The sequence below is a fragment of the Halichoerus grypus genome, chromosome 10 (assembly GCF_964656455.1).
Source record: "Halichoerus grypus chromosome 10, mHalGry1.hap1.1, whole genome shotgun sequence".
Taxonomy (NCBI): domain Eukaryota; kingdom Metazoa; phylum Chordata; class Mammalia; order Carnivora; family Phocidae; genus Halichoerus; species Halichoerus grypus.
The window spans coordinates 50,570,720-50,587,289 of record NC_135721.1 but is presented as its reverse complement, the minus strand read 5'-3'; the positions used below and the strand labels follow the sequence as shown (position 1 = coordinate 50,587,289).

The window sequence follows — 16,570 nt, the reverse complement described above, 5'->3', positions numbered from 1 at the left end:
CGGCTGATGTGCAGGGTCCCTGCTTCACTGCAGGTAGAAGTGTAAATGAATATAAAACCTTGGTGGTGGGCAGTTTGTAAACACATATTAACAATTTAAAAATGTTCGTTCCCTTTCACCTAGTAATTCTACATTCAGGAAATCCATCCTAAGAAAACGACCAAGATGAATCATTTTGTTTTCTGCCGCACATGTCAAATGATAGTACGTCCATTATGACGCTGGGCTACAGTGGCGTCATAACGTACGTTTAGTATATGGCATGACAATGGATGCTAGTTCATAATAAAACGCTAAATGAAAAGAAGTACAAAAAATGTAGGATATGTATATACATATCATAATGGACCGTGATTTCTGCGGTTGGTGGAATTGTGATTTTTAATTTCCTTGTCCCTTTCTCTGTTTTTACAATCAGCACTTACCAATTTTATAATCAGAAACAAAACCCAAGTGTCTTGTGGTTTGTGTGTGTGGCCGATGCTGTCTCCAGGACGAGGGGGCCAGGGCTCACCGGGTGGCGGAGGGGTTAGCCGCGGCAGGATCTCCGGGAGGCGCCAGGCGGGCCCCTGGAGACTGGGGCGGCCGGTTACTCAGCCGGGGAAGTGTTGCGGTCCGCGGAGGAGCAGCCCTGGCCGCAGGGCCAGTTCGAGCTTCCGCCGGCGGGACCCTGTGGGCGGGTGGCGCGGGCCCGCCGGCGGGCAGGCCGTGGGGAGGGTGGGGAGCAGCCCCCGCACACAGGTGTCGCCATGCAGCCGGCGGAGAAAGCCTCCTACAAGGTCACCTGGGGTGAAGCGGCGTCCCAGCAGCCCAGGTGGGCCGGGGGTGAGGTGGCCGGGCTGCGGGGGGCCTCCCTGGAGGGGCAGGGCCCGGAGCGTGCGGGAGCCCTTGGGCGGCGCGAGGAGCCGGGAGAACGGGGCTGGGGTCAGGGCTCGCCTCCGGAGAGGTGTCCGGGGACGGTGGCTTCCTCATTGCCCTGCCGACCAGCGAGCCCCGGCCTGGCCTCCCGAAGCGCCTTGGTGCTCAGTGACAGCCCTCGCCCTCACGCACGCCCCTCCGCAGGGCCAACGGCCCAGACCCAGACTCCGCTTTCTTGCTCACCTGCCCACTCCCGACCCACGCTTACCCCGACGATGAGTGGGACCAGAGTGCCATTGGGAGCTACTACGAGCTGTTTGCGGCCGCACTGGGCAACCTGGAATGGTTGCGCTTCTGTCTGAGTCGGGACCGTGACAAAATTCCGGCAGATGACAAGGTAAGGCCTTGGAGCTTGGGGGCAAGAAACGAAGTCCTCTGTACGCACAGAAAGTTCCTCACATAGTGGTTCCCTGGCAAAGATCTGCCTATGGCACATCCACAGATACCCTTTTCTGTGTAGTCACCTTCTATGAGCAGACTCTGCTCTGTAGGTTAGGTTGGGGACCCTGGGGCCCCAATCCTGCTCAGTCTCCTCCTACCCTCCTCCCGCCCCCACAGGGCTTCACTGCCATCCACTTTGCAGCCCAGAGTGGCAAGCTTACGTGCCTGCAGGTCTTGGTAGAGGAGTACAAGTTTCCCGTGGACCTGCCCACCAACAATGGCCAGACACCCCTGCACCTGGTCATCCACGGGGACAACAAGACCATGACCCTCCCCTGCATTCACTATCTACTTAAGCAAGGGGCGGCCCTCAACACGTGAGTCCAGCCTGTGTCCAGAAAGTGTCTTGGAACCTGGGCAGATAGGAACCCCACTTCCAAGTAGGCAGATCCATGCAGGACAGGCAGAGGGCTGTGGGGTGACAAGGATTGGGTCCCACATAAAGCAGTCAGCGAGCCCGCATGCTGTAGTAAGGAGATCAGGCTCTGGGAGAGGACAGACCTAGTTCACACCCCAGCTTTGCCATCTGCTAGCAAACAGCAAGACCTCCGACAAGTGAGCCTCAGTGCTCTGGTTCCCAAGCTTGTCAGTACACTGGAGTCCCATATGTAGCTTCAGAAATACCAGTGCCTGTGTTCCAGTAAAAGGCTGAAATTGGTATGGGGTGCCATCTGAGCTTTGGAAGGCCTAAAAGATCCCCAGGTGTTTCTAATTTGCAGCAAAGTTTGGGAATTATTTCCTGAGTGTCTTCAACTGAAATGTGGGAAGATGACATGAGACTGTTGTGGTAACTGAGGAAATGCATGGAAGTGCCCAGATGGCCTATGGGAGACTGCACTCGCTCATATTTACAGAGCCCTGTGTGCTCGGCGCCAAGCCTGAGCTGAATACAGCAGTGAAGACACGGAAATTGTCCCAGCCCTCATGAAGCTGATAAACTAGTGCAGGAGCAGAGGGTGAACTAGCAAACCAATAAATGAATGAAATGACAGTGTCGTAAGTAGTCACAAAGGAAATAAAGCAGGGCAATGAGGTGATGAGTGAAAGGGGTAGGGCAGAGGACCTATTTTGGAAGGGGAAGTCACCTCTAAGGAAATAACATTTAAATTGCAGCCTGAAAACTGAGAGCAAGGCAGCCATGGAAAGAACTGGGGAAAAGAGTCCCAAGCAGAGGGAACATCATGTGCAAAGATCACATGTTGGGAAAGAGTGGGGCAAGGTCAGAAGATGAGGATGGGGAGGAGGCAGGGCCCAGGTCACGCAGGCCTTGTGCGCCATGGCCAGGCAGGGGAGGGGGCAGGAGGGCTGGCTGACTTAAGAGCCAATAAGGTTAGTGCTCTCTGACCTCCAGCCAACCCAGCTCTTCTTCCAGCAGATCTTTACTGTTGCACATCCATATAGTCAGCCTCCCACCATTCATTTAGTCCAAACCCTCCTTCTACAGTTGAGGAAACTGAAGCTCAGAGAGGAGAAGGGACATATCAGAGTCACCCAGTGGGCTAGTGGCAGAGCAGGTGCGGAAGCTGGTTTGCCTGCCTGATGGGCAGATGGCCTTTGTCCTTCCTTTCTGCCCTCTTCCCGGCCGGCGGGGCCCTCTACAGTCAGACATGCAATGGCTCCACACCCCTCCACCTGGCAGCCTGCAAGGGCCTGCTGAGCTGCGTGAAGGTGCTGGTGCAAAATGGCGCCAATGTCCATGCCCGAGATGCCATGGGCTGCAAGCCCATCGACTACTGCAAAATATGGAACCACCGTGACTGTGCCCGGTGAGGGTGTGAGAACCACCCACAGCCTGCCACCCCTTCCCTCCCTCCCAGCCCTTTCCCTGGGGCCCTCACCTAAGGCTGAGCCTTTACCAGGAAGGTCTGGGCTGGGAGATAAGTCTGCGGAAGAGACCCCTCGGCCCCCCCCCCCGCCAGGATATTATTCCCAGGGCTTTCCACAGGGCCTCACCCCTTTGGGTTGAGCACTGCCCTTTCTTGCCCTGAGGTCTTGGATCCTCAGCAGGGGGTGCTGATCAGACTATCACTTTCCTCTCTCACCTCAAAGGTAGTGGGAGGGGCCTTGGGCAGTGGGGAATGGTGTCTCTGGTGGCTCCTCCCACCCTCATCCGGGCCCTCAGCAGCAGCCAGTCTTCCCAGCCCAGGGTGAAGCTCGGTCACTGGGGGATGACATACCCCCACCTTGGCGTCAGGTTCTTGAAGGATGCCATGTGGAAACGGGACAAGAAGGACTTTGCTCGTGAGATGGGGAAACTGAAGAGGCTCAAGGACCAGCTGGCCTTCATGGAACAAGACTACCTGACTGAGTATCAAGTAAGGGGGAGGGGGGGGCAGGGGCGCCGGGCCGGCACTGCTCTCCAAGCAGGTGAGCACAGGAGGCCGTGACTCACAGGCAGTTAGAGGAGTGGCTGGTAGCAGTCCCACCCAGAAAAAGCCTCCCTCTCCCCATCCTCTGAAATTCCACCCTTAAAAGCCACTCCCCTAGGTCAAAAGTCTTATTTTGTGTTAGAGAGTAAATACAGCTTAAATTGGCAAGAAGTACAGCACCCCTCCTAGTGCATTGCCTCCTTCTGGATGAGGAGGAAAATCTCTAGCGAGTTCCAGACCCTGCCTACATTGGGATTCACACTGGTTAAAAAGATCCATCCTCCGGGTGCCTGGGTGGCTCAGTCTGTTAAGTGTCTTAACTTCGGCTCAGGTCATTATCCTGGGTCCTGGGATGGAGCCCCGCATCGGTCCCCCACGTCAGGCTCCCCACTCAGTGGGAAATCTGCTTCTCCCTCTCACCCTCCCCCTGCTCATGCTCTCTCTCTCTCTCAAATAAATAAATAAAATCTTAAAAAAAGAAAAAAAAGATCCATCCTTTGGGGCATGTAGCTGGCTCAGTTGGTGGAGTACATGACTCTTGATTTCGGGGTTGAGCGTTCAAGTCCCGTGTTGGCAGTAGAGATCACTTAAAAATAAAGTCTTCTAAAAAAAAATCCATCCTTTCCAACAGACACTGAGCATTTCCTCTCTGCTAGGCACCTGCTGGACCCTGAGGCTCCAAAGACAAATGAGATGTGGTCCCCTCACTGAAGGAGCTTAGGATCTAGAATGGGAGGTGGGTTATATTCCCACAGAGGAGGAAGGGTCCAGGAGGATGCCAGAGAGATAATGCTTAAGAGGATCTTTAAAGATGGGCAGCAGTTGGCTGTATGAAGAAGGGAAGGGCTGACCAGGCAGAAGGAACAGAGAGCCCTGTGGAGAGGCACAGAGGTACAGGAGAACGTGGTATATGCCGAGAAGCACAAAGTCAGTACAGCTAGGGGAACAGATGTGAGTTGGAGATTGCCAAGCGAGAGATTTGGGAGGGGCTCAGATCTATGATGGACCTTGGCTGGGGAAGAATGGGGAAGTAAAGGATTTTAAGCAGGTATAATGATATAGGATGCAAGAGCCAGAAAACCCAGAGAGAAGATGCTGGGAATCCTAAGTGGATCCAGAAGTGGGGAGGGCTTCAGGGCTGGCAAAATCCAGTACTCCAGCTTGGTTCCAGCTGCATTTCTCTCCAGTTTTCTCAGCCCTCTCCTCTTCTAGTGTGTCACCCAGTCCTCATAGCCCCTTGTGTCCAGAGGAGGCAAAGCTCATCCGTTCCCGTGGCTCTAAACTTACCCAGAAGCCCCTTGCAGATCTCCCCTTATCTCTTATTGGCCTCAGTTGGATCCTATGTCCATTCTTGTGCCAATCCCTACAGCTAAAGGAAAGCCATGTGCTGACTGACCTGGGGCTGGGGCAAGGCTGATGGAATTATTATGATTGGCTTAGCCTAATCAGAGCCTACCTCCCGAGCTGGGTCAATCTCCGTACCACCTGATGGCTTAGCAACGGTCCGGGGGGTGAGACACTGAAACAAGGGGGTGGACAAGGGGCAGTTCTGTGGCAAGCTGAAGGTTCAATTCTAGTGGAGGCAAAAACAGAGAGGTAGACCGAGTCATGACCACCCAGCCCAGAGAGCCAGCCAACTATATCCCCCAACATACAAGGCCCACCACTTCCAGAAGCCAATCCAGACTGGCTACCCCCAGTTCCAGGCCTTCCAAACCTTTCTGCTTTCTTCTTCCAGTGTCGAGGATTTGCCTTTCCTCCCCCATCAAACCAGAGATTCTCTCAGGGCAGGACATATCTCCACTATCAGACGAGGGACTTCTCTGGAGGTGGAGGCTTGTCTCCCCCATGAGACTTGAGGTTTTCTGTAGGGCAGGGACTGGAGACCTCACTTAGGGCAGAGGCCGTATCAGGTTGGAGGTCGGAGAGGTTCTACCTGCCCCATCAGCCCAAGGGCTCCCTTCGGGCAATATTATCTCCCCGTCAGAACAAGGGCTCCCATAGGCAGGAGTTTCTCTCATCAGACTTAGGCCTCCTGGGGCGCAACTGGATCTAGCCAGTGATACCTGAGGTTTCCAAGGGCTACAGCCACAAGGCCCCCCTCCACAGGAGCAGGGAGGAGGGGCAGCCCTCCATGACTATCTTGTACCCTCTGATGTTGCAGAAAGAGCACCAAATTCTGAGAGAAGCTGATTTCAAGAAGTGGCTCCATCGCAAGCAGCTGCTTCAAGGCCAATCCCTGATCCGCAACTCCAAGCCAGCGCCTTGTGCCCCACCCCAGGCGATCGCCATTCCCCGGACCCCCAAGCACCAGGGGCCTCGAGAGAGCTTCTACCCCTCCCCAGAGGCACGCCTGCGGCAGACATCAACGCCCAAGCTGCAGTCCTTGGGGACACCCACACCCATCTACACCCAACCCGTGGTCAGGCGGCCCAAGTGGTGGAATGTTAGCAACAATCCTGCCAGATGGCCCACCACCCAGATCGGCTACCCACAGGGCATCCGCCTGGGTGTGCATCCAGACCCCAGCCCGGAGCGCGACTTCCACAGCTTCCTTAAGGCGAGGTCTGACCGGCACGGCGGGGCACAGCTGTGCACGGTGGCCGGCAGCCGGCTGGCACCTGTGCCCCAGCTGCCTTTCAAGGTGCTAGTCCAAGAGCTGTACCCTTCAGTGCGGCCACGCAGGATGAAAGTGCCCCAGGGCTTTTGCCCTGTCAGCATAAGGCACGTGCCCCAGAAGCGGCTCTCGGGTGACAACTTCTGGACTGACGCTCTGGCCATGAACCTGCGTGAGACATTTGATGAAGCCTTCCTGGCAGCTGTGCAAGCCCATCAAGGGCTCCCCACTCTGCCCTCCCCCAAAAGCCCCCCATAAACTTATTTTGGTAGGCTGTCAACCTGAGACAGCCCAGTGAAGGCTGAGGTGTGGTGATTCACGTTGGGGATGGAAGAGAGGGAGAGGAGTACTCACAGGCTTCCCACTTCCCACTCCCAAGCTTGAAGATCGGAGCCCCTTCTCTCTTAACAAAAGACTAGGTCCCAGGTCTCCTTTCTCCACAAAGAAATTCCTTGGACTCCCCAAGAGGTTTAAGCTAGGTCAGAGTCCTCAGAGTGGGCATCAGTCTATCCTGGACCCTTGCATCATAAAACTGACTCTTTGGTGTCCCTACTACCTCTCCTCCCCCCGCCCCAGCCCACCAGGAACAAGGCTTCCAGGATAGGGAACCACAGGAAAATGTTGCCTCTTGTTCAGACTAAGTCCTTCAAGGTCTCTGTAGTTCAGGGAGGCACAAGCAGCATATCTTGGGGGGAGGGAGGGAGGACCCGTGGCTTCAGTTTGCAACTATACAAGCACTTGCACTTCCTCCAGGAAGCTATCCTGGATCCCCTGTTATCCCCTGGACACATCACTACAAATCATTCATTAAACAAACGTTTATTGAGTGCTTTCTATGTACCGGGCACCAAGCCAGGCACTGTTAATACAAAAACTGAAGGACAGTCCCTGCCCTCAAGGAGCTTACAGTCTAGTGGGGAGATAGACCAGTAAGCCTAGAGTGATTTGTGTGGTGTGCTGGGGGGAGAGGGGACAAAGCTCAGAGGAAGTGAAATCTAAGCTGAGAACTGACAGAGAAGGTACCCAGGTGGGCAGAAGAAAGGGGAATCAAAGTGGCATCTCTGAATACAGGAGGCGGGGACACAGGGTGCAAGGTGGCAAGTGATGAGGCCAGAGAGGCAAGTAGGAACCAGACATCACAAGTTTCACAAGCCATGCTAAGGGGTCTGGACTTTATCCTGAGGGCAGTAGGGAGCCATGGAAGGTTGTAGGCCAGGAAGTGACTTGATCAGCTATACATTTTAGACAACTCTGGCTGTGGGACATAGAAGGAGAAGGAGGCTGTCACAATAATCCAGGTGTAAGCTGATGACAGTGGGTGTGGCTCGAATCAAGAAATGTTAGGAAGGTAAACTTAACAGTTTTTAGAGATTGGATGAGTGGGAGGGGCAGAAAGAGAAAGCAGGCTAGAAAGCAGGTTTCTGGTCTGGCTCCTGAGGGGTCTTGGGGCCACGGCAGGTACCCAAAAGAGGCAGGTTTGCAAAGGACAGCAGCAAGTGCCCTCTGGGCCATGAGAGTTGTCTGTGCACCCAAAGGCGAGAGGAACTATGGTTCAGAAGATCAGGAGGGATGCTGGGGCTGGAGGTCAACTCTTAGTTCCTCGGCAGAGTCCTTGAAGCCATCAGCTCGGACGGGCTCCTCCAGGGAGCCCACAACAGAACCCTGAGAAACCCCATTGTGCACGGGGCAAATGGAGAAGCCTGCACAGGAAACTGAAATGAATAGCAGAGGCAGGAGGAAGACCGGCCACAGGAGTGCCAGGGAAGTGCAATTCAAGAAGCTGGGGGTGAGCAGCCCTGTCAGATGCTGCAGAGATCCAGTGTAAGATATGAAAGGGTCTGGGGGATTTAGCACGAGAAGGCCACTGGCAACCCCTAGGAGAGAAGCCATGTCATCGGGGTGAGGAACAAAGAAGGAGACAGCAAGGGAGAGCTGAGCCAGCTGCTGACCCAGCAGTGAGGATGATACTGGCCTCCTGTGTCCTCTACCTTGTCTTCCCTTGTCTGCATAGGATAAAAAGGCCTGGCCATCTCATTCCCACCAAGAAGAAACCAAAATGTGCTACTCCTCTCAGAGAAAGGGAAAGGCTGGGATTTTTAAGAGAATAGGAAGTGCTGCAGTCAAGGGAATGAAGGGCTGTGGTGGGACTTGGGGCAGGATACAGAGAATTTCCAGCACAGGGGCTTCCCCGGCTTAAAGGTACCGCATGCGCACTGTCCATCTCCGCACCTGCCACTCTCGATCTGAGGTACAGGACATGGCAGGCACGGCTCTCATGGGGGCTTCACTCCCGTATGTACTGCTGAGTACTTGCAAGGCACTGTAGTTGGAGTGCAAAGTCAGCAAATGCTGGTCTGTGCCAGGATCTGGCCCACCTTCTTAGAAGACTGAGGTCAGCTCCTCGGGAGCCAAGAGCACACAGAAGAGAGGGCCAGCCCTCGTGTGCTCTTAGAGCGACAAACCGTTTTTCCCCTCAGTCCCATTTCTTAAAAAATAGGCTGTAACCCAGGCTGCCTGGAAGCCAATTTCTATTTTCTTTCCTCTTGGGCCTAAGATAGAATTCAGCCAGAAACCACTCCTTTTCCCCAGGGGAAGGCTTACAAATAGGATATTGCAGATGTTCCAAAAATCCCACCCAGTCCCAGACCGTCCCTCTGCTGCCCCCAGCGTCACAGCCATGGCGCCTTGGGGAAAGAAGAGATGGAAGAAAAGGGAGGGGCACAAGAAAGGCTGCCTCCACCCCCAACCCCCCTGACCCGGCTCAGCTCCTCATCTCTGCCCACTTCCCAGGAAGGGCCGTGAGAGCAGTCCCTCTGGGAGGGCAAGACCCAAACCCAGAAAAAAAGCCCCTGGAGCAGAAAAGCCAGTCCAGTCCAGGGCAGAAGGTCAACAGCAAGAAAGGGAGATGAACTTTCAGGATATTAAGGCAAACACTGCCACCTAGAATCTTTATTCAAATGGGAATCAGCACTTGGGACAGAAATCACAGTTCAACAGCAAAAACTATTTCTCCTGGAAGTGCCAAGCCATGGCCCCTCCCCACGGCCATCTGCCCAGAGAACTTATCCCTGTCTGCTCTCCAGCTTCACAGCCCCTGCCCTGCCTGCCCCGGCTGAGCCAGAACCTCCTGACCCACCACGGAAGTGGGCAGGAGGGTCACAGGGAGCTCAGCTCCCGCCTAACCAGGTGGCCCATGGCCTCCTGGCTAAGCAGGCTCTGCCATCCTCCTGGTGCCCTGTGAGGTCACAGCCTCTAGCAGCGTCAGATCTGAGCCAAGCTGAGCCCTTCGAGGAAGGTGGGGATGAGGGCTTCAGGGAGAGTCAAGGGAACGAGGGCCAGGGCTGGGGCAAGGTGCCTTCCAGGCTCACGGTCCCCGCCTAGTGCAGAGGCCCAGGGGCCCGACTCTCCTGATCTTGCCCCCGCATCCCCTCCCAAAGGGGTTCAGTATATCTTCTGACGACTGGGTAGAACGGCCTCTTTGATGAAGGAGAAGACAATCAGGATCCCTAAGCGTTTGCCCCGCTTGCCTTTGGTGAAGTAATTGGAGACCACGTCATCTGTGGAGACACAGGCAGGGGGATGAGTGTGTGTGTCTACATGTGAACACAGCTCTCCCCACCTGGAGCCCAAGTGTCTCCATCACAAGGCTGGGCTCGGGCTCCCCACACAACCCAGGCCTTCCTGAGGCGATCCCACCGTGACCCCTGACAAGCCCCTCTCACCTCCTGGCTGCATGGTGGAGGGCAGGACGTTTTCCCCAGCCGACAGTGACACGAAGAACGCAAACGGGATTATCCACAGACAGAAAGTGAAATAGGCCAGGACCTGGCAACAAGAGACACTGAGAGAGGGTGCCCCGGAGGTGCCAAGGGTGGGCCCCACACGGCCACCACGCATCTTACAGAGGCGGTCAGGAACGCACAGAAGGCCCCACACCTGATCTCTGAAGGAGGCCAGGGCCCAGGAGGCAGAGGCAGGGCAACCTCAGACATGGAGAAAATTCAGTGGGGAAAGGTGGAGGCTGAGGATGACCGAGTATGACCACAATCCCCAAATCCTGGGCACTAGGACAAACAACTCCTCCGAACTAAAGGAAGCAGATGGAGGGCAAAACCATGACTGACCCATCTTCCCCCCAAAAGTGACCCTGTTCTTCCCAGGGGTCAGAACTGGGGCAGCAGGGTGTGGAGAACCCCTGAGAGGAAAAAGGCTGGGCCGTCTGCTGGGAGGAGCCGGGCTTCAGGGCTGCAACCCGCCCAGCCCCATGAGGTCTGCATCAGACAAGGCCACCCCAGTGCCCTGTCCTGACCTCACGGTGTTAGGCTGTGATCTTGGGAGAACCAAAGGACTCCCTGGGGGAGAGCAGTGACCTCCCCGCCTCAGCCAAAGAGATCCCTGCTCCTCACCCCACATCACTTTCTAGACTCATCAATACTATTTTTTTAAATGCGTTATCCCTGAGCAGACTATTTCAAACCCCAGCTAAGTTCACAAAGCAAATCATGCAAGTCCCCTTTACTTCCTCTGTCCCTGCTAATAGTTTGATGTACTGAACACTTCTTACCTCTGAGAAAGGATAATATTCCTCTGCAAAAAACTGAAATGCTAGGTAATGATTCACCACCACTAGCCCTGTTGAGGAAATGAAGAGTCAGTCAGTTTGGGGGGAAGAATATAAAGCTGGACTTTTAACCTTCAAAGGCCCCTGGGAGTTGGGAGTCCTGAGTCTTAGTCCTGATTTTACACCCAACTCAGAGTATGGCTATAAGCCAAGTACACTACCCTCCAGAACTCAGTTCTCCATCTGTGAAAATGGGAGGATTAGCTCCTACCTGCCCACTGCAGAAGGCATTTATGAACAAAATTAGAAGGCAGATAAGAAAGCTCTTTGAATGGTATAAAAATGAGATTTCTTATGTAATCCAAAGCACCGTGACCATTAACCTACTTATAAGTGGATGTGAGTCCCGAAGAGTGCCCTCCCATGGGCAGGGGGCGCAGGAAGTCACAGGGCAGATAACATACTCCCAAGAGATTCCACTCTGAACTGGGCAGCTGGGAGAGGGCCTCAAATAAAGAGGCTCTCACTCCTCAGGAATAAAAGGGCACAGTTTGCTAGATGCTTTGGGGTGCAGTTTTAGGGTTCCTCCAAATTCTGGGGGAGAGGGTCCTTTCTCATTCTGCCCCAGGGTAGGGCTCACTGGTCTAAACTGGTAGGTTCTGGACTGACACCCACCTCCTTAGGGTGCAGCCACATTTATGGAGGAGAGAGACAACCTGCAGATCCTGGGGATGGGCTGCTCAGAGATAGGCATCGCTGCCTGTTCTCACGGTGAGGTGAAGGGCAGGCACCACAACAAAGCCCCACTCAAACTGAACACCCCGCACATCCACCTCACAGCCAAATGCCACGTCTTGTCTCTCTTTCCTCCTCTTGCCTTTCCCCTTCTAAGGCAGAGCTCTGCCGTGCCTAGCCACACTCTAGGACTGGGGAAACTGGAAGACAGATGGTGCCTGATGCCCACAGATCTTCAGGAAAAGTCTCTCAGGCATCTAAAGGGCAGGTTGGGGGAATGACAAAGGGAAGCCAGGAGGGCCTGCTACTGGGGGGATGGGGGGTGGGGAGGGTTCTATCCCCTGGGAAGATGCAGAAGGGGTCTGGTCTCCAGGGAAGGACTCTCCACACCAACCCCCACCAAACACATCCTCTGGCAGAATCACACCAAGGCACTCAGGGAAGAGGCCAGTCCTAGCTTTAACTGGGTGCCCTCCTCGTGGGTAATATTCTCTTTCCAGATTCTCCCACAAAAATAGAAAAGTAGCTCTAAGAAACTCCCAATTACATCTCATATCCTGCCCAAAGACTAGATGACCAGTAATGATTAATGGGAGAAAAAACAATCCTGGTAACCAAACACTTCCCAGAATCTTTTCTGGGGCTATCTATAACCGCCTACTGTGTGTCACCTGAGTCCATCATCAAGAACCCAAGGCCAGAGAGGAGAAATGACTCCCAGGATCAGAAAGTAGTGCCAGCTTAAAGGCAGAACGGTCAGGGTCCTCCAAACACATTTGTCTACCCCAATGCCGGCACCTGCAGGGGGACCCACAGCCCCATGAAGCTTGTGTTAATCAAGACTTTGGGCCAGACGACTAGACAGGGAGTTACCTGCCTCCCAGGGTAGGGCTTTGGGCTTTTCCTGGCCAAGTGGTTTCTTAGAGCCCATAACTACACAGAAAACCCACCTTTTCTCCCTTCTCAAATTCACCGCCCTGGGAAAGCCCTCCCTAAGTATCCCACCCCCACTCCCTCATCACCCCAAATACTAGTCACTAGAGCCAAGGAGACTCTAGGCTCCTCAAGTGTAAGAAGTCCATGTTCCCAATCAGCCTGGCCTCCTGGAGGACCCTAGTGGTTTGCCACTTTTCTCTATATCCCCATAGTGCCCCAGACTGAGCTGGGCACATGCAACCACCTCGACGGCCTCCCCAACTCTGCCCCCTCTCACCGCACGAAAGGATGAAGTTAGGCGAGGTCAGCATGATGAAGGGGAAGGTCTGGAGGAGGCCAAAGTAGACGAGGTTGGTGAAGAGGCCCACGCCAATCATGAAGGTGGGGAAACGCTCAAACACGTAGAGGCCAATCAGCACAGCTGTGGAGAACTGAAACAACGAGAGGTACACAGTGCAGGGAGCCTCTTCCAGGCAGCCTTCTTGGTCTCACTAACCCCCAGCCTGCTCCGGGCAACACTAGGTTCATGCTTCGATCTCTCCCTATTTCACAGTCCTCCCCAACCTGTCTCTCAGCTCCCAAAGGGCAGCATCTTTTAACGCCATTCTCAAAAATTTTTGACAGCAACCCACAGTAAACATTGTAAGATCAAAGTTCAAATTTCAGTTCTATTCTACTCTATTCTATTCTGTTTTTTGAAAATGCTGATCATGACCTACTGAACTGATGACACAAACCAATAATGAATGAGACCTACAACCTGAAAAACACTGTTCTGAAGAATTTATAGTTGTCAGCGCTTAACAAATGGCAGTTGGTAGAATAAAGGTCTAATTCCTGTACCGAAACCCTCAGGCCAGGCCTCTGAACCCAGAGCTGAGTGCTATGGTCTCGTCTCCACTACTAACCCTCTACCCCAAGCCATGCCCAGAGTGGCTGCTGACACCAGGTGACTTGAGAGGCACTGGACTTCTCCCATCCAAATGGTCCCAATCCCCACCCCTTCCCACAGCTGGCAGGAATCTACCTGCCAGCAGGCACTCCTGGAGCTTTGACATCAATGGCAAGGATTGTGTCTTCAGGAAAAGAAGCCTTCCATGAGATCTCAGGAGGGCAGGGACTGGGCCAGGGAAGGTGTCTCCCTCTTAGGACAAGTCACTTGATCTGAGGGCAATGAGTACTCTAACTCAAGTACTCAAAACTGTTCTTAGGTAAGTTCTTCGTAGTTCTTCGTAGGGGCTAGAGACAACGGGAAACAACCAAGCAAAGGCCAAGCCATGGTCCTGTCAACACAGAGTGTGCACTCAGCTGTCACCCTAAGGAACTGAGAACAGGGTCTGCAGTGAAGCGCTGCTACTTGGGGAAGGGGCGAGGGAACACCTGGACCCAGAGAGCAGACTCAGGAGACAAGGTGCAGGTGAAGGAGGTAGGGGTGGCACCCTCAGGAAACAGCAGGGACAGAGATCTCACCATTCATGCAAAACTCTCCCTACTTCCTCCTTTGAGGCAGGGCAAAAGAGGGGAAAATCCTGGGGAAAACTGCCACTTACCCAGATCATGTATTTTATGATCCTGCTGGTGGCCACTGTATATTCTTCTATCAGTTCTGCCAGGTAATAGAGTCCAGCCGCTGGGGGGGTTGGGAAGAGGAGCAAGCAGGGAGAACATTAGCCAGAGTCACTCCCACCATCCTGGTCTTTCTCTCTCTGCAGCTGGGTCCCCATCAACCCCTCATGGACTCCCTCACTAAGGAACAAACCGAACAACCCATGTGGGGTCCTCTCAAGTCTGAAGAAGCAAAACTTTGTCCGGGCAACTGAAAAAAGATTTCATAAAACTGAATGGAAACCTGTATCTGATGCCTCAGCACAATGCTAACCTCTGGTCCATAAAGGGGCATTTCATTCACTCATTCACTAAATATCTGTTGGGCACCTGGTATGGGCCAAGTGCCGCTCTGAGTGAAGAGAGAACAGGGTAAGACAGGCAAGGTCCCTTCCCTGACCCAGCGCGGGTAAGTGGGGGTAGGGAGAGGCGTCAGACGAGCCCAGTGTGACAAGTGCTACTTCAGAGAAAGGACAGGGCACCACCAAACCCCATAAGGAGAGCCTCCCGGAAGAGGTGAGATCTCAGCAGAGAGCAAGAGTAGGAACTAGCCAGAAGGGAAAAGCGTGTCAAACTCCGAGAGAGTAGGCAGTACGAAGGGCCAGAAGCGAAAGGGCGGGGATAAGTGTCCGGGAAAAGTTCAGCGCGATAGGCCCGCGAGGGTGGGCACGGCAGCGGTTGGCGGTGCGCGAGCTCGGGCAAGGGGCACTTCGGTCAGCCACTCCCAGGCGGTGCCGGGGCGGATTTAGTGACACGGGGAAGGACCCGCGGTCCCACGGGGCTGCTGGGGTCAGCAAGAGGGGGCAGGATCCGGCGGGACAGGAAAGGGGAGGGATGCGAAGGCCGGGAGCACCGGACAGTAGTCCCCCGTGATGCGACCGCCTTCGTGATGCGACCCCCGGCCAGCACAGATGCCGGGAGAGGAGCCCGCGCGGACCCGGGTCGCGCACTCTCACCGACGGCCAGCGTGATGAAGGCCACCTGGATGAAGAGCGAAAGCCAGCTCAGCACGTACATGAACCACATGGCGCCCCCGCCCCGCCCCGCCCGCCCCCCGACCGCCGGGACGGGCCTGCGCGCTTCGGCTCCGGCGACACGGAGCCGCCGCCACCGTCGCCGCGTCCCCGCCCTGCGGACGGAGGGACGGCCGTGCGCCGCCGCCGAGAGGAGCCCGGCCGGAGCGCCGCCCCCGGCCGAATCCGGACGAGCGCCTCCCGCCGGCGCGGAGGACCAGCCGGCCGCGGCCTCGTCCCGCACCCCGCTGGCGGAGCTCCGGCCACCCGGGGCTGCACCCAGCGGAGGGCCGGCGACGCAGCCCGGGGAGGCAGGACGGTGCCCGGGGGCGGGGACGCGGCGCCAGCCGGGGGGACAGCGTTCGGTGCACTCCCTGGGCGCTCCCGCGCCGGCGTGGAGGGGTCCGGGGCGCGAGAGGCCCGCCCGACCGCTCCCCAGCAAGCACCGGCCAGAGGCGCTCAGGCGGGTCGCCCACCGGGCTTGTCTTGCCACCGCGGCTGACCCGAACAAAACTGTTGCGTGCCCAGCGCGGGCCAGGCACTGGGCTAAAGGCTACGCTGTATTTCCGTGATGGCAGTTGACTGTAAATCATTTCAGGGTGGGGAAGCTGGGGCCAAGGAAGGTTACTTGCCTCGGGTCATACATCTAGGAAGCGGCACAGGCAGGAGTTGGGGCGCCTTTAATCAGTCATCCTCAGGCGTAACTGTCCCTTTAGGCCGAGTTCCTTGAGGGTACCTTCTGCACCTTTGTGTCGCCTGCACATCGCCAGTGGCGGGCACGCAGGGCGCCCACCGGGCACTGAATGCATTTACTCTACCACGGGAGACTCACTGAGGGGGCGGAAGGCGCAGGGCAGCCCTTGTTGAGAAGTTCCCCATCTAGTGGCCAAGACAGGCCTGCAAAACAAAGTGTCTGTACGGGCCTGGGCTGTGCTACTCATCTCGGGATAATCTTTACGTGCATAAAAACGAATACATATTCCTCAAAGATTAAACATAGAACTACCACATAGTGCATCGATTCCCCTCCTGGGTAGATACCCCCCCAAAGATTGGATAGGTGATAGGAGTGTCTGCAGGACTCCCAATCCCTTGGAATTTCCAGGTGAGAGGAGCATTTTTGGTCTAAAGAGGCGACTCTGGGTGGGCTCCTGGATAGATCAAGATGGGGGCTGGTCACCAGAAAGACCAAGCCCTGTTTAGAAGCTTGGAACTTTCAGTCCCATCCCCCATCCTCCACAGAGGGGAGAGGGCTGGAGATTGAGCTAATAATCAATCATGACTGTGTGATGAAGTCTCCATAAAAATCTCTAAACTATGGGTTCAGAGGTTGGTGGATGCATCCACATGCTTGGAGGGTGGCCCACCCCAACTC

At 55.2% G+C, this 16,570-nt stretch overlaps 2 protein-coding genes across 4 annotated transcripts; one reads left to right on the top strand and one right to left on the bottom strand.

The window, feature by feature from the left end:
- Window positions 1-749: 749 nt before the first annotated feature.
- On the top strand, window positions 750-6,644 carry ANKRD53 (ankyrin repeat domain 53). Its single transcript, XM_078057431.1, has 6 exons — window positions 750-814; window positions 1,063-1,255; window positions 1,477-1,676; window positions 2,961-3,125; window positions 3,554-3,674; window positions 5,893-6,644. The coding sequence occupies exons 1-6, from the start codon at window positions 750-752 to the stop codon at window positions 6,601-6,603; spliced, it is 1,455 nt and encodes a 484-aa protein (XP_077913557.1). The 3' UTR covers window positions 6,604-6,644.
- Window positions 6,645-7,148: 504 nt separating this feature from the next.
- TEX261 (testis expressed 261) lies at window positions 7,149-16,030 on the bottom strand. Of its 3 annotated transcripts, none has more exons than XM_036118175.2 (6): window positions 15,828-16,030; window positions 14,128-14,207; window positions 12,855-13,008; window positions 10,910-10,977; window positions 10,068-10,170; window positions 7,149-9,902 (listed from the first exon to the last, which is right to left on the bottom strand). In XM_036118175.2, exons 1-6 carry the CDS (start codon window positions 15,835-15,837, stop codon window positions 9,787-9,789), a joined length of 531 nt encoding a protein of 176 aa, XP_035974068.1. In that variant the 5' UTR covers window positions 15,838-16,030; the 3' UTR covers window positions 7,149-9,786. The 3 variants fall into 3 exon arrangements, with proteins under 3 accessions (XP_035974068.1, XP_035974067.1, XP_077912552.1); XM_036118174.2 differs by lacking the exon at window positions 15,828-16,030 and adding an exon at window positions 15,139-15,278; XM_078056426.1 differs by lacking the exons at window positions 7,149-9,902; window positions 10,068-10,170; window positions 10,910-10,977; window positions 12,855-13,008; window positions 15,828-16,030 and adding exons at window positions 13,021-13,816; window positions 15,139-15,163; window positions 15,255-15,818.
- Window positions 16,031-16,570: the final 540 nt, after the last annotated feature.